This window comes from Anabrus simplex, chromosome 5 (assembly GCF_040414725.1).
Source record: "Anabrus simplex isolate iqAnaSimp1 chromosome 5, ASM4041472v1, whole genome shotgun sequence".
Lineage (NCBI taxonomy): Eukaryota > Metazoa > Arthropoda > Insecta > Orthoptera > Tettigoniidae > Anabrus > Anabrus simplex.
The window spans coordinates 428,333,849-428,359,073 of NC_090269.1; the positions used below are offsets into that span (position 1 = coordinate 428,333,849).

General features: G+C 40.1%; 1 protein-coding gene across 1 annotated transcript in view; it reads left to right on the top strand.

The window, feature by feature from the left end:
• The window catches only part of LOC136875046 (uncharacterized), a 116,546-nt gene that overhangs the window by 49,632 nt on the left and 41,689 nt on the right, over window positions 1–25,225 (top strand). Inside the window, exons 3-4 of the mRNA XM_067148768.2 lie at window positions 8,951–9,070; window positions 24,018–24,210. Coding sequence (XP_067004869.2) covers window positions 8,951–9,070; window positions 24,018–24,210 — 313 coding nt within the window. The remainder of the gene's footprint in view (window positions 1–8,950; window positions 9,071–24,017; window positions 24,211–25,225) is intronic.

Consider the following 25,225-nt stretch of genomic DNA (forward strand, 5'->3'; position numbering starts at 1 on the left):
TCTGGGAGGAAGGGTGGAGAGATTTCTCATCATCTCGTCAAATCCAATTAGATGATCCTTCCCAGCAAGTTCCAGGAACTGATCTATCAAGAGCTACATGGTGCCAACTAAACCGTGTACTAACTGGTCATGGTAGGTGCAAAGCAACGCTGCACAAATGGGATGGCTAGATTCACCTGCTTGCGACTGCGGAGCTCAAGAACAGACAATGAGCCACATCATTCGGGAGTGTCCACAGCGTAGCTTCACAGGTGTTTGGGAAGAGTTCATGAAAGCATCAACTCCAGCACTTTCCTGGCTGAAGAGTGTTGATATTCATTTTTAATTTATTATGGACATATTTGTGTTAAATAATGTAGATTATTTGTTCCATACAAAATATATATATAGCCCTCGTACGTCATTATAAGTAAGTAATGTCCTTTGCACAGCACTTCTTGAACCTTCATTGATATATCGTTATTCTGTATTAATCTCCATACTTGGTGGTAAAAGGCACTCCCTAGTTGAATCCTCTTAATTTCCATATACATTCTTCCATTTTTTGTATTCGAAATGTTCTACTATTTCCAGTTCCTTGTCTCCAATTTTGATAGTTTCTTTATTTCCTTTACTCATCTCCATTGTTTTGCTTTTCTGCATGTTGATCCTCAATCTCCATTGTTCAGACATTTTATTCAGTACATTCAGCTTCTGTTGTACTTCCTCCTCATCTCTCCAGATCACAATATCATCCGCAAACATCATTACATACATTCTTTCCTCTCTCTAATCTTCCCTTCCTGCGTTGTCATCCATCACCATTATGAACAGCAAAGGTGACAGCACACTCCCTTGTTTTACCCCATTGTCAATTCCAAACCATTCTGTTTTACTCACTTTTGTCTTCACACAGCTGTAACAGTTATCATATACTGCTTTTATCATTAATAGTTTCTTGCCATTGCCTCTGTGTGTCAGGCTTTCCCAAATTCTTGTTCTGGGAATGCTGTTGTATGCCCATTATATCAGTGGCGTATGCTGCGATCAAGACGTGAGCTACTACTAGACTTAGATTATTCCTTTTTGTTAGTTGGTTTGGTGAACGTCAAGCCTTACGTGTTTTGAGCCACCGGAGTAGCTTGCTGTGTTGTCGATGCTGTTTCAAAAATTACTGCCCTGGCCTCTGCCACTGCCAAAACTCAACACCTGATCAGTGTAAATGGTAGCTTCGGGTTTAACAAATTAAAGTCCAGCTTTATGGCTACATGGGTAGAATGTTTGCCTTTGGTCAGATGGCCCCGGTTCAATTTCCAGAATCAACCTCCTCATACTCTTAATTCCCCTTGCTTTGGAACTGGGTGTTTATGACGTCTTTGCCATTCATTTCATCGTCATTGGATCACCACCAAGCTTTTCCAAAGACTATGCACCACATTATTACTATTATTATTGTTATTATCAAACGAACATGTGGAATTTTACAGCACTACAAGTGGTCGTACACGTCGTTCACTTGTTTATTAGCTGTCTCAGTAGATGGGTGGTGGTGTCTGACCCATGATCATGGATTCGATTCCAAACAAAAGAGAATACTAAACTTGAAAGATTACATTTTAGCAGTTCTGCTTATAACAGCAGACATTGCAGTGTCTTCATAGAAGATGTAGAAGTAGACGGGAGTGAAATACTGGCACTCTTTTATATATATAATTAAGTCTGAAGTATGAGATGAGGAAGTATATGTGATAAGGAATGCATGATTGGTCTCTCTCCCTGGTTAGCAGTGACGATCTGACGGACCGAAGCTTTGCATACCTATCCCTTCGGTCCTCTCGCCTATCTGATATACAGCAGCAAGCCGTGCAAGGTGAGAGGGACGTGCCGCCTGGGCTGCAATGTCGGTCTCTGATGCCTTGCACTCAGAACTACGAGCGACGTTTTTTCGCATTGCTTTCAAGTTTTGTAAATGGAACAATGTGTCAGATGCTTACATTATAATGTGCTTTAGGATTTGCATTGTCTCATTTGATGTTTGGGCTTCACCGATAGCCTTGGTAGCCCTCAGTATATGCCACTGCTTTCTAAGTCTATATAAGTCATTACAATATCCTTCCCATATTCCCAGCTCTTTTTCCACGATCTGTCTCAGAATGAAAATGGATTTTATTGTTGACCTTTCACTTCGGAATCCAAATTGTTCCTCACGTAACTAACTTCCTCTAGTTCTTCTTTCCCTTGGCAATGTGGGAAAGGATGCTGATTCCTCGGTAGTTACTGCACATCTTCTTATCTCCTTTCTTGAATATTGGTATTATAACCCCCTTTTTCTAATCCTGTGGCACTTTTTTCTCTCTTTATACACACACGAGTATTCTATAAGTCCACTGGAGTCCTGTTAGTCCTGCAGCCTTGATCATTTCTATGGATACTTCATTTATTCCCACAGGTTTTCCCATCATCTTTATAACTGCACATTCCACCTGTCATTCACCCCCTGCAGGTGGGGGACACACATGTAGAATACACCTGCGGTATCCCCTGCCTGTCATAAGAGGCGACTGAAAGGGGCGACCTAGGTGCGGAGATGGATTGCGGTTTGATATGTATTGGACCTCCTGTGGATGGGAGGGGCTGAATACATTCACAGGTAATCCATGCCTGTCGTAGAAGCTGACTAAAAGGGTCATGTGGCCATGGTCCCCTCTTTACTTTTTATTGTTTTTTGAGGGTTAGTTGTAGACCGATTCCAAACTTTTGACCTGCGTGCTGCTCGGAGGGGCCTCTTACGTGTGCGTTTACACCTGAAAGCCTGCATTTGTGACCACCCAGGAATCAGCAGATGGGAGCATCATGTACTCTTGCAGTAGTATCCACCTGACAATACAGTCAAATGCCAGAAGGACATATTGTTTTTTATTTTTCTCTATGTTTAGTGCTCTGTACACGCTATGGGTTTACATGCTATTGCGGGTGACTGGAGGGAGTCCTAGTGCTCATTGCCTCAGACATCCCGTATTAGGCATCGTCCAACATCGGACCCTGGGCAGTACCGGCTATGACCAGGTTGGTATTGCCTTGGCTGCTTGGTTCAGCTACAGAGACCCCTAATCGGAGTGGGTGGCATTCGGGGAGATGATTTTGGGCATGGCTTTGAAATGTCATCGCCCATCCCAAGGTGGTACCCCACTGAAGTATTTACTTTTTGCGTGCTTGAGAGGTTCAACTCCCTGGTAATATGCGCAGCGTGAAGGAATGGATCCAGCTTCCCATTGGTTTCTGGTTGCTACCAGAACCGATGGGCATGATTTTATGCTGGTAAAATCTATCCGTTTTAGTAGAGACATTGAAGGCGTCTACGGCGAACTTGAGGATCTCAAGAACATGCGCAACGGTAGTTTGCTTTTGAAGACTTGTACAGCACTGCAAGCCGATCAGTTGCTTAAGTGCGACCACTTTGGTGAAATCGGAGGAGCACAAATCCTTGAATCTGGTATGCGGAGTAATATTTCAACGCGACCTTAGTTTGAACACCGACAAAGAGTTGATGGAAGATGTGAAGAACCGTGGCGTGACATCTGGTGCAGTACGCGCAAGATCAACGGTGAAGACGTTGCCACTGGTGCCTTCATTGTCTCTTTCAAGTTGTCGGTGTTGCCAGACAAATTCAAGGTAACAACTTATCGTTGCAATGTGAGGCCGTACATCCTGCCTCCTATGCGATACTATCTGTTACCGTGGTTGGTGGATCAGCAGAGGTGAAAGAAGGTGCCAGGATGAATGGGTCTAACTACCAAATCAAAGTTAATTTAAAACTTTAACAAGGTTATATTTTCTGAGTTTTAACAACCAGTAACAACAAAATTTAACAGGATCCAAGAATTTTAACTTTCTTGGGCTACAAGCCCCTAGTTTGACAATTTCGAGCTCCTAGCTCCACGCCCAAATTTGTTCAAGGGCAGAAATCCCCTAATAACATGGAGCACTTGCTCCCACTTTACAATGTCAAGCCTCCCAGAGGGATTCCAACAACACTAGAAAAGAGCTGATACGCTCTCAGTCTTCCAGCCTTTTCAAGGCAATATCAGAAACAATTACTAGCCATCAAGGCACAACATACAAAAATGAAACAGGGGTATCTCGTACCCAGCCTACAGGGCCTTCGTGTAGAAGAAATAACAGACAAATAAATGGCCCGAAAACAAAATGAAAGGAGGCGAACACTTGCACTCCTCTGTGTAGCTTCTTAAAACCTAAAAGGCACCAGGCCAATGAAACAGGGGCTATTCCCAAACTATGGAGGTGACTCGTATAAGAATTATTTAAGACATAAAGGAAGAGAAGAAAATCAGTTACCAAATCGTAGTCGCCTCAAACCAAAATGAAGGGGAGCTCGAGAGGGTACATCACTCTCTATCCCCGAATTACAGTTACAGATTTAATTAAGTTCTTACATAAGCCGGCAGAAAATTACATGTTTAGAAAGATAGGTTACATGGTAAAGGTTTTGGACCTTTCCCGTGGGTTAAACTGCTGAGCTAGCAAGAAATAAAGACGTTAAATGGCCATTACCTTGCTGAAGACCTGCTGCCTGATGGAGGCACCACCCGCCTCCTGCTTCACATCCACACACTTAGATAGATGTTGATCAAATGGCCAAGAGACGTGAAAATCAGCAGTTTATAAACCCTCGGGGAAAGTTTGAGACCTTTCATGAATGATTAACTTCAAAAGTTACACTCAAAATCGAAGAAGAAATACATGATTGGTCGGAAATTAATTACAGAAATTCTGGATTGGCTAAATTCAAAACTGGCGGAAAGAAGAGATCAATATTGCCAACCCACAAATGAACGAACATAATTTAGTAAGGAAAAAATGTATGAATACAAAATTTCTTCAAAAGGTTCCTTCACTTTGCACCAGGGTGCATGATCATAGTTTTTTAGCAGAGACATCTATGAGAGAATCTCCACACTTCTTGAAGATCGGAAAACAAAACATGTTGAAATTCACACAGTACTGGCAACTTCATAATCACAAAATTAATGTAGTGACATCTTCAGATCAAAAGTTTAAGGAGGTTTAGTTTTAAGTTCATTGTTTCTCCTGTAGAGGAGGTTTTCTTGGCACAAGATTTAAAAGTGTGGCGTAGGGGTGTACCGCCCGGTACACTATCAATGCCAGAGATTCGGACATATAGTATCTTGTTCGAATCAGTCTGTGTGTAGAACATGTGGAAGAGTAGCTCATGGCGCGGAGGAGTGCACAACTCCGTACAGGTGCACTAACTGCTCTGGTCTTCATTCTCCTCGAGATCGGAACTGTCCAACATATCTGAGAGAGAAGAAGATCCAGGAGATCAAGACCCTGGATGGTCCTTCCTACCAGGAAGCGGGCCGTAAGTTTAAATTCCACAAATAAACCTGCCAGTACACTAGACTACAGCATGATAGCTCAGAGTCTCCCAGGTTTGTCTTTCACGACATCGTTACCCGTGGTGATCGCTGCGCCCAAGGTGACTGTTGCTCCTGAGAGCAAAGTTGCAAAGAGTAAAAGCTCGAAGGTGGGGACTACACAACCTTTGACCAACAAGAAGTCTATGCCGGCTGGTAGTCTTAAGCCGGCACAGCAGGGGGAGGCTAAATCACCCCTGTCTGTCTGGAGGGTATGAGTCTGCGCCAGCAGGTATGCCTGCTCCAAAACCTGCGTGCTCCCCTCGTAGGGGGACTTCCCACCTCCGGAAAGCGTCAAAGTTCTGGGCGTCCACCGCACCGTCTGTCGATGACGGGATGGACGTCGAGTTGTCATCTACATCTATGCATCTAGGTGTTGATATTGATAGTGTTTAGGTTTAAGAGCATCTCGTTGCTCATAACCTGACACTCTTTTTATAGTCCACACTATGGCACTGTTAGAGTGGAATTTTAATGGTTATGGCAGGCATCTTGCTGAGCTACGACAACTCATTAGTGAGTACGCGGTGAGTATAGTCTGTATTCAGGCGACAAACTTCAGTCCAGGTCATAATACGGTCTTGAGAAATTTCAGATTATACTCGACAAAACGATATTATGCTCACCGGGCTTCTGGTGGCGTGGGTAGTTTTGTTCGTTCTGATAATTATAGTGAAGAGTTTCCTCTAAGAACCCCGCTGGAAGCAGTTGCAGAGCGGGTACCGCTGCCTGTCGTAGCAACAGTGTGTAATGTTTATATTCCACCAGGCCAGCCTCTTAACATAAATGATGTCACTGATCTTATAGATCAGCTTCCACCTCCCTTCCTCTTATTGGGAGATTTTAACGCCCATCACCCCATATGGGGCTCTTAGATGCCTTGCCCCAGGGAAGGAGAGCTGGAAACATTAGTAACAGCTCTAGATTTATGTATTTTGAACGCTCACTTTAGTGTACTATACGGCACATATTCTCGCATAGACATAAGCCTATGCAGCCGAACGTTGGTTCCGCTGTTTTAATGGAATACACACGACAATCTCTCTGATAGTGACCATTTCCCCATTATCCTTGCTTTGTTGAAACAAAAATCCGTTGAAGCTCCTCCTCGATGGATTCTTAAACATGCTGATTGACCAAAGTTCACATCACCAGTTGCCTTTAACGACGAGACCAGGCGAACCGTCGGTGTGGAAATAACTTACATCACAAGTTATTCTTGCTGCTGCTGAGGAGTCCACTCCTTTTCAGGGACTCCTTGCTGAAAACTCGTTCCTTGGTGGAACGCAGAAATTGTAGCAGCTATCAAAAAATGCCATCGTGCTCATAAACGTTATCGTAGGTGGCCTACTGTGGTCAACTTGGTAACATTTAAAAAAACTCTGCGGTAAGGTGGGAGAGATATGCGTTGCCTATGACGTCACATACTCCATCATTTCATGTGAGGACTAAACTTCGACATTTTTCAGGTATCCAAGGATCATCTTCTGTACCGGGAATTTCCAGTGCAGACAGTATCGTCACTGTACCACTCTCAATTGCTAACCATCTAGCTAGTCATTTCACAGATGTATCTGGCTCCGGGAATTGTATTAACGATTTTCTTGCTCTGAAGCGGGAGGCAGAACGTCATCACCTTAGTTTTGCCACTCAAGCTTAAGAGGACTAGAACGTGCCCTTTACAGAGTGGGAACTCCGCAGTGCCTTAGTGTTTTGCAAGGACATGTTTCCTGGACCAGACAATATCCATAACCAGATGTTGAAACACCTTAGTGAGGATAGTCTGTTATATTTTCTTCATGTATTCAACCAAATCTGGTTAGAGGGCGAGTTTTTCTCAGTGGCGAGAGGGCATAGTCATTCCTGTCCTCAAGCCTGACAAAAATCCTAAGTATGCAGGAAGTTACAAACCTATTTGTCTTACAAACTGCCTGTGTAAGCTATTTGAGAGGATGGTAAATCGCCGACTTGTGTGGTGTCTGGAGAAACAAGGACCCTTCTCAGAGTACCAGTGTGGTTTTCGAGCCGCTCGCTTGACCACTGACCACTTAGTATGCCTGGAGAGCTCTATCCAGAATGCGTTTCACTGCAAACAGCATTTGGTAGCTGTTTTCTGTGACTTAGAAAAGGCCTATGACACCACATGGTGATATGGTATCCTTTCAGTTCTGCATCAGTGGAGATTCAGAGTTCACTTGCCGGTATCTATCGCGAATTTTTTGTCCCTCCGTCTATTCTGTGTCCGGGTAGGGAGGGCATATTCACAATACCATGTTCAAGAAAATGGAGTCCCACCGGGATCGGTTCTTAGTGTCACTCTGTTCGCAATTACCATAAACGGTATTGTCGCTGCTGCTGGTTCAGCAGTAATACCATCGCTATATGTGGACAATTTTGCTCTTCACTATAGCTCGCATAATATGGCAGTCGCAAAGCGACAATTACAGCAAGCTATTAGGAGAGTGGAGCAGTGGACCTTAGAACATGGCTTTCGGTTTTCCTCCGCAAAGACCTCTGTTGACCACTTTTGAGCTTTACACTGCCCCCGTTGCCTTATGAGGTTCCAGCAAGTGATATTCGCTCTCAGCTGAGACACTTGGTTATGTCCCATTGGGAGATGGAGTGGCAGGTCACTCCACTTGCAAATAAGCTGAGAGCGATAGAACGTACAACGAAGATATGGAGGACTTCCCTTCGGGCTTCGCGGAGGGAAGCAGTAGTATTATGTAGTCTTGGGATCGGACACGGCATACTAACGCACTCCCTTTTGTTGAAAGGAGAACCCCCTCCGGTGTGTAATTGCAATCATCTTACTGTGATACACATCCTTACGGAGTGCGGGGAGCTGGTCGATCTGCGCCGTAGGCTAACATTCTCGAGTACCATCTCCCTCATCCTGCGAGATGAGCAATCAGCAGACATCATCATCCATTTTATGAGGGATAGTGGTCTTTTTTATCGTGCGTAATCTTGTCCTTTGTCTTAGTGTATTTGTTTGAACTGCAATTTTTCCTCATTGACTCTATTTTAGTTCATGTTTGTGTATTTTAATGTGTTGTTTTAACTTCAAACATGAATTATATATATATATATATATATATATATATTTCTGTACTTCCAGGCAATGCCTTATTTCATTATCACCTCTATTTTCTATGCTTTGATTAGGAAATAGTGGATTGCGAATCAGATCCACTGATTGTTTTAATCTCATAATCAATTTTCATCACCATTTATTTTAAACTATAACCAGTAGATACATTTTAAAATTTTAATTATAAAATCATGTCGTCCATCTCGTAATGTCCGATTTCTTCTCTGTTACTTTTATTCCTGCTGCCTGGATACCTTCTCCACAGTCTATGATAGTAAATTAGCAAAAATGGTACTATACTTGAAGAGATGTTCTTAGGACCACAAAAAATAGAGAGGATACTTCCATGAACAGTATTTTCAGATTCCTTTGTAGGTTTTCTAAATACAGTTGTTAAAATGGTAGTATTTTTTGTTTGTAGACCGTTGAATCCTCTGGGCAGCCGTTATGAGATTCAGCAGACCATCACATGGATCAAGACGCACCTGGAGGAGGATCCAGACGTTTCGCTGCCAAAGCAGGATGTATATGATGAGTACTTGTGAGTCTTCATATTCACTATTAGAATATTTAGCTGGCAAGCATGATGTAGGGTGATTCACTTTTTCTACAGCAAACCTAAAGCAGATGGTCTTTGACATGCAACCCTTTTTGGATTATGGCCTCTTCTAGTGATTTATATAAAAGTATACTGGCTGCTTTAAGAGAATGTTCAACTAATGCTAGTCTAGACAGTATATAACATTTTGTGATGTTCTCTACAACCATTATATGAATGCTTGATTGGGTCTGCTTTGTGCATTATTTTGGTGTTTGACAGCTTTCTCAGGCTGGAGACAAGACAGTATGCAAACTAGTGGGGCAGGCCATGTTACTTTTAATGACAACATAGTAAATAAGTCACGAGATTGTACAGATTTTTGGGCAGTAGTGTAGTGGTGTACATTGCTGTGTCAAAGCCTACTGTAGGCTGTGTTCGCACTTAAACTGAAATCTGTTAATAGATGACAACCTCAACCCATGTATGTTACAAAAACAAGACAGTTTACAGTTTAATAGGGCAGTACATGTCAATAAATATTTGAGGTGTTAAGGATTTTTTTGAATGGAATGTCCAAAATTACAATACAGTTCAGTGATAGTTGAGCTCAGGTGAAGGAATGTTGAAACTGAGAGAATTGTTCTCAGTGTGTGCATGCCACTCGCCAGTTCAATGTAATATCTTGTATCAAATGGAGTGCGTTCAGTGGGGTTGTTAAGCTTGATGTAAAGTAGCTTAAGAAGGTCAATCACCTTGTATAGAATCACTGTGTGAAGAATCTGTTTGTTGCTTGTTCATCCCACTCGGGCTTATCATTGTGTTTATCCCAGTGGTTCAGGCAGTAGAGTGCTGGCTTTCTGAGCCCAAATTGGTATTTTAGCATAATTTCCTTTCTCTTCATGACAGAATTTGTTAAAAGTAAACTCATGTGTCATCCAGTGGTGATGCAGCTCTTTCCAGGAACACCCCCAGTCGAGGTGAGCTGCATGTAGCTATTTTGACCACCTTTCTTAAATGTCTGGCAACTAATAGCGCTAACCAATACACTGCAGAGGCAGGTACACCGTCAGCCTTGATCATGAAGCGTAGTGCTCTTTGAACACATGTTGAACTCCACTTGTTTACTCTCCTTCGCTGCTCTGGCTAATCCGTGTTTCCACTTGCCTAACCTAACTTGATGCATACTGATCTAGTCCTAAATTGTTAGTTTCCAGGTAATTTACAGTTACTATCCTTCACACAATACAAATAAATGCTTTGTCTGAGGTAGTATTAAAAATGTTCAGAATTTATTGCAGTCTTTTCTGGTTTTTTTTTTTTTTTTTTTTTTTTTTTTCAATCGTATGTTATTGCTTTGGTTCAAATCCCTCTTTCGGCAGCCCTGAAGATTGTTTTCTGTGGTTTTCCCATTTTGACACCAGGAAACTGCTGGGGCTGTACCTTAATTAAGGCCATGATACTTCCTTCCCAACCAAGCCCTTTCCTAACCCATCATCGCCACAAGATCTGTCTCTGTCAGTGCGACGTAAAGAAAAATTGTATTGTACCCATTCTGTTATTTTCTGCATTAATTTCAGATTTACTATATGACCCGTTCAATGGTATTAAAGCTTTTATGTTGGCGTACCTCCAAAATCCAGTATTGTTTTAGCTCTGTACCCTCGGAAGTATGAGCTTATTGTGATTATACCAGAAATAACAAATCATTGTTGTGGGATGCCAAATAATATTAACTATAATGTCATCAGCTTGCGCAGTGTCCCTGCATGCACTGAGTCATGAAAGAGTTATGGCGGGATTTAAGGTTGCATACTTTTTCTGACATCACGGATTTTTCACTGAAAATCTCACCCCACCGGCTCCAGGAAACAAACCAGCTAAGCCGCTGCACCATCCTGTTCCGCAATAATAACAATAATGTATTGTATGTATATATCATCGCTGCACAAAGGAAACCTCGTAACTCTTTTGGAGTAAACTTAATGAAGCAGCGTAAAATTGAGCAATGGTTGAAGAACTGTTTCTGCCATTTTCAGTGTTTAACCCTTCAAGCCGGTATTGAAAGTTGACAAAGTTTTACCCCACAGCATCAACAAATTTTAGAGAAATATCACAATCGTACATGCTAGCCTGCCTGGTGACCATGATCGTTAAGGCGCTGAAGTCTAAAACGAGGTTAGCCAGTTCGAGTCCCGAAAAAATTTTCACCATCAGAATGTTGGCCAGCAGGGTGGGGGAGGTGGTGTAATACAACTTCTAATCACTAGATTGCGTGCCAAAAGGCGGGATTAAATTCCAAACCTCTCCGCAGTGATATAGAGTGAGGGCATATGACGCTGTTGATGGTGATTTGTCTGTCGGATGGAGATGTTAAGCCTTGAGCAGAGCCCTTGATGCTATTCGACGGGAGTAGGCTGTGTGCCGGCACCGTGTTTCACCCTCTCCCTACTGTCATAGATCACGTCATTCATTTCATCTTATTAATTCCTCTGATGAGGTTGACGTCAGGAAGGGCATCCGGTCATAAAAACCTGCCACGACAGATTCATCACACCTCATACCTGACCCCGTAGGAAAACAGGACAAGGGTTGGACAAACATCACAATTGTACTTGCTGTCAAAAACATTGCTCTAACTTCTAAATGACTTGTCCGATTTTGTTCAAAATAAGTGAATATGCAGTTCATATCATGTAATTTTTTTGAAGCATGAAATTTCAAAATTAGGTCAAATCTGTCGAGTGTTGTGGTCTGAGGGAAAATTCAGGTTTCAAGGAAGAGAAGATCCCTACTAAAATACGATGTGAGTGTTGGCTTCGGAATTATACTCATAAAAACAAGCCGAGAACGACTGAGATTTCTTTCCTTGTCACTTCTTTCCACTGTTTCATTCGGGACCTTTGATTCAAGGGACTGCATTCCTGAACTTTTTTTTTTCCTGCTTATCTGTTCGTCTCCCTAACAATAATACCCACTAACACTTCATCAAAATACAATGAAAAAGATTCCAAAACACTCGTTACATTAGTTGGGCCACAGTCACCCGTGAAAGGTATTTTTGTTGGATGAAAATTCTAATCAACAGGTGGTCATGACCATCCGGGTTAGCACTCACTATTATTACTATCGTGATTTGCATAACACGTAATTTCTTGCTGTGTATAGTCATCACTAACACTTTCATATCATTTGAATCATTCTCATCAGTAGTTTCACCTAACATGCGTTCGAGAGCTGCATTAGATAAATACAGACCATTCAAAGACGCTGCCATGTTTGTTTACACTGATCAATGTTGATGAGACAAATTCTTTTTATGCCAACACAATGCCATATTACGGTAGAGGATGCTCCCCTGCGTAGAAAAATACCCTGTGCTGCTAGCCTTGCAATAAATTCATGTTGGCAACCAACAGATGGCACGCAAATGTACTGTATTCACGCGAATAACCCCCGCCAACGAATAATCGCCGCACCCTAATTTTAAGAAGGCTAATTTTGAAAAAAAAAATATTAAATCAACTAAAATTCCTTCTATTGAAAGAGTAACATAGGCATAAACAAACATTTCATATCACTCCGCGAGGTCCTCGTGGTCTTTAGTAAATATGAACGTGTAAATTTATGAATATAGCTGCTTTGCCTGAACATATTTGAGAAATACATTATCACTGCTATAAAATATATTTGCCAGGAAAATTATCAATTAGGCCCAACTATTTCATTAATCTGAACTGGCAGTAGGCTCGATTCCTTGTAGATCGAAAGATTCGTTCTCTTACATCACTAGAATCCTCCTAACTTACTTACAAATTTGCTACACTCCATGTCTAAAACACTTTTCACACGCGGTCTTTTTTTACGCAAATATTAACATGACCAGTGGTAGGCAATTCTTTTCTGTGCAATGTAAACAGTTGAAACAGGCACACCGGCGAACTCAGATGTTATTTTTGAGATATGGTAAAACTTTGTTAATTCAAAGTCGTTAGGATGCAAAAATCGGACTTCAAATAATGTTATTTTGAATTAATCGCCAACTCATACTTCAGAAATGCCAACCCTTACCGCGTCAAAAAATATTCTAAGATCCGTTACTGCATGCAATTAACATTGATTCACAGTTTAAATCTTTCAGATGCATTGGAAAATAACTATTTCCAAAATGTATCCAAGGTGCATTTACAGCATTCAAATAATGCACTTGGATAACTCATTGACCAACATAACCTCACGCAACAAAAGGAGAGGGAAAAAAATAATTCAAAGACCGGAAGTCTATGCTGGCTCCTCTATGCAAGTACTTTATTCATTGGATTACTGTACTCTGTGCATTTTTAGATGCCTTGTATTTGCACGGAAAGTACCCGATGCCCTTAAAACTTCGTTGCGTATCAAACTTTCCTATCACAAGGGGAGGATGTCTTTTGCCTCCGTCTGCATTGCAACACAGTATAGTGACCCCATCTCCTTTTAAAAAGTCTGTTTAGGCTAGGCATATAAAAACAATGCAGTTTCATTGGCATTGGCAGTATTGTTCGTTGCGTACAAATTGATTATAATTATGAGCCTCGCTTTTTTTGCCATTTGTCTGAATCACCAAAGAGAATCGCCAATGTTCGCGGATTTTTCTCCTTCACACAATGTCTATTACGTGATACTGTGGCGTTCCTTAAAACACTGAATGCAAAAGAATTACGATTTCACTCAAACTTAGCAGCTATGAAACACTGTCGACACACCGAAGTGAGTGAAAGTGTGGAAAGCTACCCCTGCATGTTCCAGAAGACGCACTCTATCGTGACATGGAGAAATTTTGAATTTAAATTACTGTGTAAAATACTGTTTTTTTTTTTTTTTTTTTTAATGTAAAGGCAGTTTTAAATTTAAAGTCTGAATTGTTTTCCCTTTAAATATGACATATGGTGGGCAGTTTTCTTCCATCTGCAGTTACACAAAGCATAAATGTACACCCAATATCGAAAACTAGGTGAGCCAGGAGTGTGTTGCCAACCTTGACACAAAACCTGCTCCCCAATTTTATGGCTCAATTTTTTTTTAAAACATGCGTGAATTATTTGCATTAATACGGTATATTTCCAACATCGCTAGCCTAGTCCATACAAGTATACATCAAAACGCTCCTGACTTACATTTCGTAGGTCTGTACACGTATATGTCGAACCAGCTTGAGCAGTTGATGACAGCCCAATTATTCGACCATTGTATTCTTCTGTTGCCTCGTCAGGAAACACGGCAAGCCTTCACAAGACAGGTGGAGAACCATGGCTTTCTGTTGAGTGGAATTATGAGATTTTCATTGTGTAGCAACAGTACACAAACCCCCCTGTGGGTGGGGGATGCAGACAAATACACCCACGCTATCCCCTGCCTCTCGTAAGGGGTGACAAAGGGATGATTGTATTAGAACCATGAACCTGCTTGTGATTAGTGCCATCACTCGGGGAAAGCCAGGGGTCGCCTTTACTTGTGAGTAGTACCACTATGTTAGGTACACAATAGGTTTGTGATTAGTAGCAGCAGAGAGCGGTTTACCGTGGGTTTCCAGTACCTGCGTTTAGTATCACTATATGCGGAACATCACGGGCTTACGTTGCCTGTGATTTGTACCATTATGTGAGAAACACCATGGGTCTGGGCGTTGCCTGTGTTTAGCACCCACTCTGTGAGGAACGCCATGGGATAGTATGAGTCCTTGTGATTAGTACCCCTATGTGAGGTGCACCATGGGTTTGCGTTGCCTACGGGTGGTGCCATTATGCGAGAAACACCATATTACCTGTACGACATACAATACTTGTGAGTAGTACCATAATCTTTGGAACACCGTGAGTTTACGCTACCTTTGATTAGTACCGCAACTTGAGATATACCATGGTTCTACTTTACTAGCGATGAGTGCCATTATGAGAGACTGTTGACCTGGATATTGAATCTCTTTAGACAACAAGAATCATTGATTCAGGATTGTGCTTTGGAAGAGTCCCTTGGTCACTAATACGGTATTGTTTCTGGGAAGGTGAGGCATTGCAGGTTGGATCCACTGATCCACTGTTTTAAATTCATATTCATCCATTTATTCTTCATCATCACGTTTTGAATTCTGGTCAGTGGATGAATTTTGTACTTTTAAATTGTCATTGCATTTTGTTTCATTTCATACCATTAGGGGCCAATGACCTAGATGTTAGGCCCCTTTAAACAACAAGCATCAACAGCACACACACACACACACACACACACGCACAAGAGTATTATGGAGTATTATGTAATGCAGCGGTTACAATTGTACCGTATGCTCAGCTATTGAAGAAAAATTGTTAATGAGTGGATTTTGAAACATTTTTTTTAAAGTGCAGTACAGTAAATACATACGTAGTCAATGGAATGGGTGAGCTTGTTTCTTTGAAGCTCGAATTGAGCAAAAAGTATTGACTGTGGAAATTCCTGTATAGAGATGGGTCATGTGAGTCTCCACATCCTAACATTTACAAGTTTTTGAAGAACTTAACACGTTCACTACCGGCTCCTCATTTAAACTTCATTTAAACCTCCAGCCCAGCCTTTTTAAATCCGCTCATCTCTATAGTGCACTATTTTACATTAAATGTCACTGGATGAAAACAATTGTAGGTACAATATTGAAAATGTCAACATACGTTGAGGATGATTGCTAGTAGTGCTTGAGGCTATGGTACCGGGTTTGACGTTTTCCTGGATGAAGAGGCACACCGCACTTTCCACAGAACCACCTGGTTTTACGCTGGACATTGCTTTTCGCGCACACTCTGCACTGTCTGGTTAGGAAATTGTCCTATTTCATGGCTGGGAATTTATGATGGTGGATTATTAGCCGGATTCCCTTAGGGGGCTGCACCGGTGGACTACACATGGATGCTGATGAGCTTACTGAAGACTGAGATGGGACCGGCGACACACAAATATTCGTGGGTTTTGATAGTTCTTCATGTTCACTGTCTTGTAAGAAGTTTCTACATATTGTCTGCATGAATGTCAGGAAAGTTATTTTTGAGTTATTGGATTTTTGGAAAAGTCTGAATGCATTAAAAATGTACACTACAAAATGTAGAAAAACATTTTTTCGGCCACTTCACTGTGTTTTTTTTTTTTTTTTTTTTTTTTTCTTGAATGTATACATTGCCAAATACTGATCGGCTGTATCCACTCCGTGCATAAACTGATTATAATCAGTGATGCTTACAGGTTTCATTTTTTTTTCCCGAACTTGTTTGGAATTTCAGCCATTTCTGCAGAATGTACAGGTGAAACCATGGGTAATGAAGTTTTTGTCTTTCCATGAACATAGCAGTACTTCATTGTCCCTATCAAAAGTAATTTCCCCTGTTTTCAACTTCTTCTGCCTTTCCCTGAATTCCTTAGACAGTTCCCTATTCTGCCTTATTGTCCCACATACAGCCATTTCTCATTCACGCAGTTCCTTGGCTAAGCCTAACACCATTGTAAGAATTGTCCATGTTCACTGTATACCCCTGGCCAAGGTAGGGATCTAATAAGTCAAATATATTGTCGTGGATGTTCATGCCACTTGCTTCATAGATTTTCAGCTTACATATGTACCCTGTAGGGGATTCACACATCCTTACCAAAATCCCATACTTGTTAATTTTTCCTGGATTGAAAACTCTGACACGCAAGCGGCCCCTCCAAGCTAACATTCCTTCATCAAGGGTGATTTTCCAATCCAGGGTGTACACAACTGAAAACTGGTCACTGAGCCTTTTGAGAATCAGCCTAATTTTGTATAGCCTATCAGGATTCCCCTCATAATGACTGCTGTCACTAAAGTGCAAAAACACCTATATGTTTTCAAGCCAGGTCCCTGCCATGATTTTCGAAATAAACCAGCAACCCAAAAATAGTGTGTTCTCTGTCCTGTCCATTTTCAGGTCTGGTGTTTGAATTATTCCCGTTACAAACATTAGTCCCAAAACTTTTTCATCTCATTTACATTGACCAGTTTCATGTCTGAAAAATATAATATTTAGTGAATTGACGTTGTGTTTCACTAATAACTTGTTCCGCGTAAAGGTTTGTCTGATGGCATATATATTCATGGAAATCATCATTTACAAATAAATTGATGAAAGACATAATTTCGTTGCTGTTTTCTATGTCAACATTTAATCCTACCCGACTAGAGGAATTGATTGTAGCTGGGCAATAAGATGGATCTGCATCGGTTATTTGAATGTGCTGAATTTCACTTTGCCCAGAGTCTGGTATATCATTGTCGGAATTGCTATTTTTTATTTATTGAAAACAATTTTTGAAGGTGTCGACCTTTTCAACACAATTTATTTTTCTTTACAAATAGAATCTTTACATTAACATCGATTCAGTTGTTGGGACACGTTTCGCCCTCATTTAGGGCATCCTCATCCAGTTTCTTGACTCAGAATCTTTAATTACAACCAGAATTCTGATTATAATATATTTTAAAATGTTTAAACTATTTAGTTTATGCTATTTTAAAATTTCTTGTTTAACAATACATGAAAGTACCCATATGACTAGAATAACTACTTGTGTGAAGAAAAATGTATTCAGACAATGTTAATACTTAAACAAAATTTCTGGGATACACAAATGGACTATAAATTTAATAATGTGGAATCACTTTGGCTTGTTATTTAAAATCAGTCTTATTTGCTTATTAATATGATGATTCTTCCTTGGACATGTATTCTTCATGATACACTTTAATGTTTGTTTGAAAACTCTTTTATTAAGGTGTTCTAACTGCTCCACTTGTGTTGACTCCTGTTGAGAGAACATACGTAAAATGAATATCCCTATATATACTGTCAGTTTGAATTTATAAATAGTTGACTAAGTTGACCTATTTGATACTGCATGCTATGTTTAAAAGGGCAATTTCATAACAGTTTTGTAAAAAAGTTTAGAAATCATTATTTGATTTTAACTGTCGTGTGTTGATCTCGCGTCACCTCTGTAAATTCAGATTTATGTCGGTAAAATGAGTACATACATTTTTTTGTCACTCTTTTTATAGATGTTTTGTTGTTAAAGTAGTGAGACGCTTGTTGTTGAAGAGAGTCGAAAGGGGCACTTTTCATTGTGTTCATATAAGTTATGAATTCAGGAACTTCATTATGAAAAACTGAGTTCAATTGAGTATGTTTTACTATAGGGAATGAATATTGTTAAATTAAAAGTGAAAGGCGTTGGAATCTATCACTTACCGCCTTATATTTCTCGCGGCTAGCTTGTCTCGGTGACACTTACTGTCTGGCTGTAATTGAGCCTGCACACCTTGTGTTGTATCTGTGTACTGTTTGCGGGAGAGGGGAGGAAGGGGAAGGGCAAGCGGGCGGTGTATTGGCCGGTCTTGTGGGTGGGACTTTCTTATGAGAAGACTTATTTACGTTTATAAAAGTACTCTCCTTTATTTTCATTATTTTTAGTAATCGTGGAATTAAATCGTATAGAGGGTTTTTTGTGTCTATTGTGTCATTCAAATTAAGGTTTTTATTGAAGTATTAGTCAATAAAATGTAGATATTTTCATATTCATTCATTAGTTTTCCCTTTCTTAAGTTTTTTACTATTGTTTATTGATTTTATTTAAGGATTTTATTTAAGGATTAACATTGTCTCAATGCATTCTTCACACATGTACACTATGTGATCAAAAGTATCCGGACACCCCCAAAAACATACGTTTTTCATCTGAGGTTCATTGTGCTGCCACCTACTGCCAAGTACTCCATATCAGCGACCTCAGTAGTCATTAGACATCGTGAGAGAGCAGAATGGGGCGCTCCGCGGAACTCACGGACTTCGAACGTGGTCGAGTGATTGGGTGTCACTTGTGTCAGAAGTCTGTACGCAAGATTTCCACACTCCTAAACATCCCTACATCCACTGTTTCTGATGTGATAGTGAAGTGGAAACGTGAAGAGACGCGTACAGCACGAGCACGTACAGGCCAACCTCGTCTGTTGACTGACAGAGACCGCCGACAGTTGAAGAGGGTCGTCAAGTGTAATAGGCAGGCATCTATCCAGACCATCACACAGGAATTCCAAACTGCATCAGGATCCACTCCAAGTTCTATGACAGTTCGGCAGGAGGTGAGAAAACTTGGATTTCATGGTCAAGCAGCTGCCCATAGGGCACACATCACGCACGTCAATGTCAAACGATGCCACGCTTGGTGTAAGGATTGGACGATTGAACAGTGGAAAAACGTTGTGTGGAGTGACAAATCACGGTACACAATGTGGCGATCCGATGGCAGGGTGTGGGTATGGCGAATGCCCGGTGAACGTCATCTGCCAGCGTTTGTAGTGCCAACAGTAAAATTCAGAAGCGGTGGTGTTATGGTGTGGTCATGCTTTTCATGGAGGGGGCTTGCACCCCTTGTTGCTTTGCGTCGCACTGTCACAGCACAGGCCAACATTGATGTTTTAAGCATCTTCTTGCTTCCCACTGTTGAAGAGCACTTCGGGGATGGCGGTTTTATCTTTCAACACGATCGAGCACCTGTTCATAATGCACGGCCTGTGGCAGAGTGGTTACATGACAATAACATCCCTGTAATGGACTGGCCTGCACAGAGTCCCGACCTGAATCCTATAGACCTTTGGGAGGGTTTGGAACGCCGACCTCATGCCAGGCTTTTTTTTTTAAATCTAAGAATTTCATTTTTGTCCGTATTGAACTGAGAATGGAAGATAGGAAACTTAAAAGGGTCCACCTTTGGACCCTTTTAAGTTTCCTATCTTCCCTTCTCATGCCAGGCCTCGCCGACTGACATCGCTACCTCTCCTCAGTGCAGCACTCCGTGAAGAATGGGCTGCCATTCCCCAAGCAACCTTCCAACACCTGATTGAACGTATGCCTGTGAGAGTGGAAGCTGTCATCAAGGCTAAGGGTGGGCCAACACCATATTAAATTCCAGCATTACTGATGGAGGGCACCACGAACTTGTACGTCATGTTCAGCCAGGTGTCCGGGTGCATTTGAGTGTAGTTATTCTAGTAAATGGGTACTCTTATGTATTGTTAAACAATAAATTTTAAAATAGCATAAACTAAATGGTTTAAAAAAAGTCTTAATATTATAATCAGAATTCTGGTTGCAATTAAAGATTTTGAGTCATGAAACTGGCTGATGATACCCTAAATTAGGGTGAAACATGTCCTAACAATTCAATGCTAATGTAAAGATTCTATTTGTAAAGAAAAATAAATTGTATTGAGAAGGTGGACATCTTCAAAAATTGTTTTGAATAAATATTATGACAGTTCAATACGGACCAAGAAAATGAGATTTATAACATGTAATCGGAATTGCTATCGCTGTCACTGAAATCAGGGATGAATTCATCTCCAGAATCATCGTTCAGTAGTATGTCTTCAATTTCCTCAGGTTGAATACTGTGTTTGTAACTGGTCATCTTATCGCGACACAATAACTCTCTTCACTACACACCCTCACAAGAATATCACGACTGGCTTAGGTCTGTGTTTACTCAAAGAAAAAAAAAGAAAGGAAGCATTGGATAAAGTTAAATTAAAATGAAATAATATTAAAATATTCATGAAATAAAATACTCAGTCGTCGGACTATGTACTCACACTTTCTTACCTGATTACTTACACATACAATTGTTGATGGGCGCCAGCTAGAACTCAATGCAGCAATAATAGAATGAGAGTCTTGAATATCTCTAGGTGTGAGGTAATGAGCTTACTTTTGATAACATACCATTAAATTTGAGGTTATCTAATTCTACCATTGAAATAAAATGATAAATTAATTTTATATTGAACAAACTATATTCTTTAAATTATGTCTAAAAATAGTAAGACTTGCTGCAGTAAAACAGATGAGAATACAGAATTATGACATTACAACTGAAAGAAACTAGGCATTAAATTTGAATTCCTCTTGTCCTGACATTTAGAAGTTGTACAAGAAATTTATCCCTCACTGGTTCACTTTACAGTACCTTGAACGCTTTGAGTGTTATTACGACGTATTCCTTTGAGTTGGTATCAGCTGTAGGTATATCAAGCTTAATTTGGTGATGTATCCTTTTTATTCCACAGGCGAGATATAGTATGGCTTGAAATTATATATATACTTCCCAGTCAACTTTACAAGTAATTCACTGATAACTGTTAGTCTGAATGCCGACGATTCAATATTCGGCTGTCATCGAACTGACAAAGAAATCAACTGAACAGATATACTTAACACACTCCGAACATATAATTCAGTTAGGAGCTACGCCCTTGAGATGAGCCTGCTTACCATACTTTCAATACCACTGGTCCAGTTTCTTTTACAGCTACTGTTGTTTTGATTCCAAACATAAATTTTATAGACACACCAAGGTATAGAGAGGTATAGGACAGTTCAAGAAAAAATATAAAAATATAATTTTTATGATTTATATTAAACCCTCCGTCTCCTCACAGAAGCTTGATGACCATCATGGAGTAAGTTTTCTTATTTTATGTTTCTCATATTGAAGTTGCTGTATCGTGAATGTCGAGCAGCTCTCCGGGATAATCTTCTCTGCCCACATTCTCATTTCTCTTCTATCTTGCCTTCTGTGATCTGTGGATCAGGCCATATGGGCTGCTTTGCTTTGTTTTGCGTGAGTTGGGACTTCTTGTTAGTGACATTGTCTACCCATAGTATCTTCAATATTCTGTAAAATCCCTCAAGGTGGTGGATTTAAATGCCTGGTCGTTTCTGTGCTGCAGGAGGAGTTTTAAGCCTGGTACTTAAAGTTTCAGATTCAAGCAGTATAACTTCTGTGCTATTTTATGGATGTCAATAATACTTTCACATACATATTAAAGAAACTCTATTCTTTTAGAAAATGTGATGGTTAACTTACCTTAATAGTTGAGTTTGGTATAGAACGTATTCTTTGGTAAGCATATATATTTGTTTCATGCCCTATCAATTCTACTCGCTCATCTGTAAAGAACATCTTAAAAACCTCCACACTATCACATTCCCCAGTTGCTTCATTCTGAGATCCTGAGTTTCCAATAAACTGTTCTCTTTGACCATTGTAATTAGACATGTTCTCCCATTGAAATTTAATAGCTGTGTATAGCAACATCATCCACATCACTCAAATCACCATCTGATTCTAACAAACTCTCATCTGAATCACTCAACATCTTCTGTTTCCCCACTCGATAACCTGCACTTGTTTGTAGAAGCTATCTCTACTCACGACAGAACAAATGCAAGACAGTGATAGGGAAATAGGTTGGGGAATGAACCGTCTTGAGAGCCCTTATTAACCCGTGTGGTTGTTCCCCAAGAAAAAAGACAGGTGTAATGCAAGAAATCTGCGTAGTAGTCATTGGGTAGCATACAAATACAGCGATAACCTCTGGTGGAAGAGCTAAACATTCCTTGGAATAACACTCAAATTAGAGTGAACAAAATGCTATCGATTGAGGGATTAAAGTATATAATTTGAAAAATCAAACCTTCCACTTCAAGGAAATATGCGCTATATTGCAGTGCAATACGTGCAGAGTTCGGTGTCTTAAAGCAGCACCAGTAACATGTTAACGAGTTTCAGATCGGAGCTTACAGAAACACACTTCTGGTTTTGATTTCAAAGTCCATGTCCGTTTGTGGTGATACAGCATTGCTGATTGCCATGAACTTTGTTGTCTGAATGTTGTAAGGCCAGACTCCACTGATCTCCTAAATTGTGAACAATTGCTCACTCAAAATAGGTTTATTTTGAAAATATCAGATATTTGATTCCTTTTTTTTTTTTTTCCCCCAGTCTTTCGTGTATGGTTTAGGGATACTAGAATATTATGAGATCTATAAAAGATTATAGAAAATGTAAGTAGTAAGAATATTAAACAGGTAACACTTTCTCTGGATTTGTTTATAACTAGAGCTGAGAATTGTATGCAGATGCAGGTATTTACTGGGGTAACATATCTCTACCATATGTTGGGGTTTGACAAATCTCATGCAATGAAAGGTTATAGTCATGTTTAAGCATATTTGAACGTTAGTGCATGTGTTGTATTTGCATTATTCTTACTCCCGACACACATGAAGCAAGCCAATTTTGGCCAACTGTACAAGTTTGTGAAAGTAGGGGTTTGTGGAATTCCATACTGACAGGCTATTCCTTACTTGTTAAGTACCCACCCCCTTCACTCCCATTCTGCCTTCTATCCAAGAAAGGAAAAACTCTGTTAAGTATGCGTGATAGTCATGTGATACCTGCAAACTCTCCACATCAGTCAAGGAGTGAAAGGAAGATGCCTAGAGATTAAGGTGCTAAGAAAATGCTTCTATCACAGTGGCTACACCTGCCTTACAAATGGTGGACGCGTTGGTTTTTGCCAAGTATGTAGGCCTATTTATCTCTTATCAATATTTCTCAGCACCCTTTTGTTCATGTTCGTTGTAGGAAAAATGTTCCTCTTAAACCTTAACCATATCTGTAAAAGTGCAGGAGACAGGACACTCCCATGAGAGAAATTAAAATGATCTTCTTGTAAAGAGTCGTTTCGGAGTGGTGTATACCTATTGAACTATGAAGAGCTGTCTATAAACTATTACAGTTTCAATCTTTTAAAAGTATAAGTATGATAGGTTAGTAAAAGAAATTATGTTACACAGGAAGATTCTGTTTTTTGTGCATATTTTGAGGTTTTTAAGAACATATTTGCATGCATATGTGAAGTGTTTCTGGCGTATATAATTCTTAGGACTGTTTATAACTGTTTTGCGGAATATTTTCAGATGGTGGCATATAGGTGTTTTTTTTTTTTTTTTTTTTTTTCCCCTTGAAATATATGATCACATTGTTTACTTGAAGAAAATGTTCTGTATTTTGTACTTTCTAATGGCAGAGCATACTGCAACACCAACCTGATGAAGCCTCTGTCAACAGCTGACTTCGGTAAAGTGATGAAACAGGTATTCCCTCGTGTGCGTCCACGGAGACTTGGCACCAGAGGTAACTCTCGGTACTGCTATGCTGGCATGCGGAAACGCATGAAGTTGGAGACTCCCTTGCTGCCTGACCTGGGTGACAGTGCTAAGGTTAGCAGCATGTTATTATGTTACCTTTTTCTAGCGTTAATCTGGACCAGCCTTGTGGGTTCTTGAGAGAGTGCGAGAGTGAGTGTGAGGATGTGTGTACAAATGAGAAATGATCAGCTGATGAACATTTCACATGCACTATTTACATTCACTGTGGTAAGAATGCCCCCAGATGTATGGTCCAATTTCCAAGGCTTCGGTTATAAAGCCAGATATTTTGACATCATACCAAATTGCTCAGAAAGATAATGAATAGTGTCATGTAAAATCTGATTCGAGGAAGAAAACAGTTTCCAGAAAACTAACGTGAAGCCAAAAATATTTTTTCAGATTCGGACCTATAAAAGTTGCCTCGTAATTTTGGGCACTTGGCTAATGACAGTGTGGTAGGATGTGTTAATGATATGCGTATACTTGTACCCAGATGGAAAAAAAAAAACTGATTTTCTGCCTGAGTTTTATTGAAGGAAGTTTTCATATCCTATTCTACAAGAGAAGAAATGTTCTTATTTACTTATTTCTGGTTTTAATTAATGTTATCTTTTTCAGGTGTAATCTGTTATTTTATTTTTCAGTTATCTGCATTCATTTTATCGTGAATTAGTTTTCAACAGACTGAAGAACCTCAATTATATACAGTACAAGTCCATTATAGTGAGAATTCATAATGGTGGAAAATTTACTTGCTGTAGCAGATTCACTATATCAAGGAAAAATCCACATGCATTAACATCTGTATGACACAGCAATAATTTTGTTCAGAACTAGCGTTTTCGTTGGTGATTTCCGTACTACAGCTTACTCATTATTTTTCTAATACCGATACTACTTGAATGCGTACGTTCATTTTCATTCTTAAAAATTGTAATACTATCACTCCAGAGGCTTCTGTGGCAAACATTTCGGTTTTCTTATTCAAACAGTTTCACCTAACTTGACCGTGTATGTATCAGGAAAACATATTTCAAGCCCAGTAGAATAATAACCTTTTCACTATAAATTTACATGGGAGAAT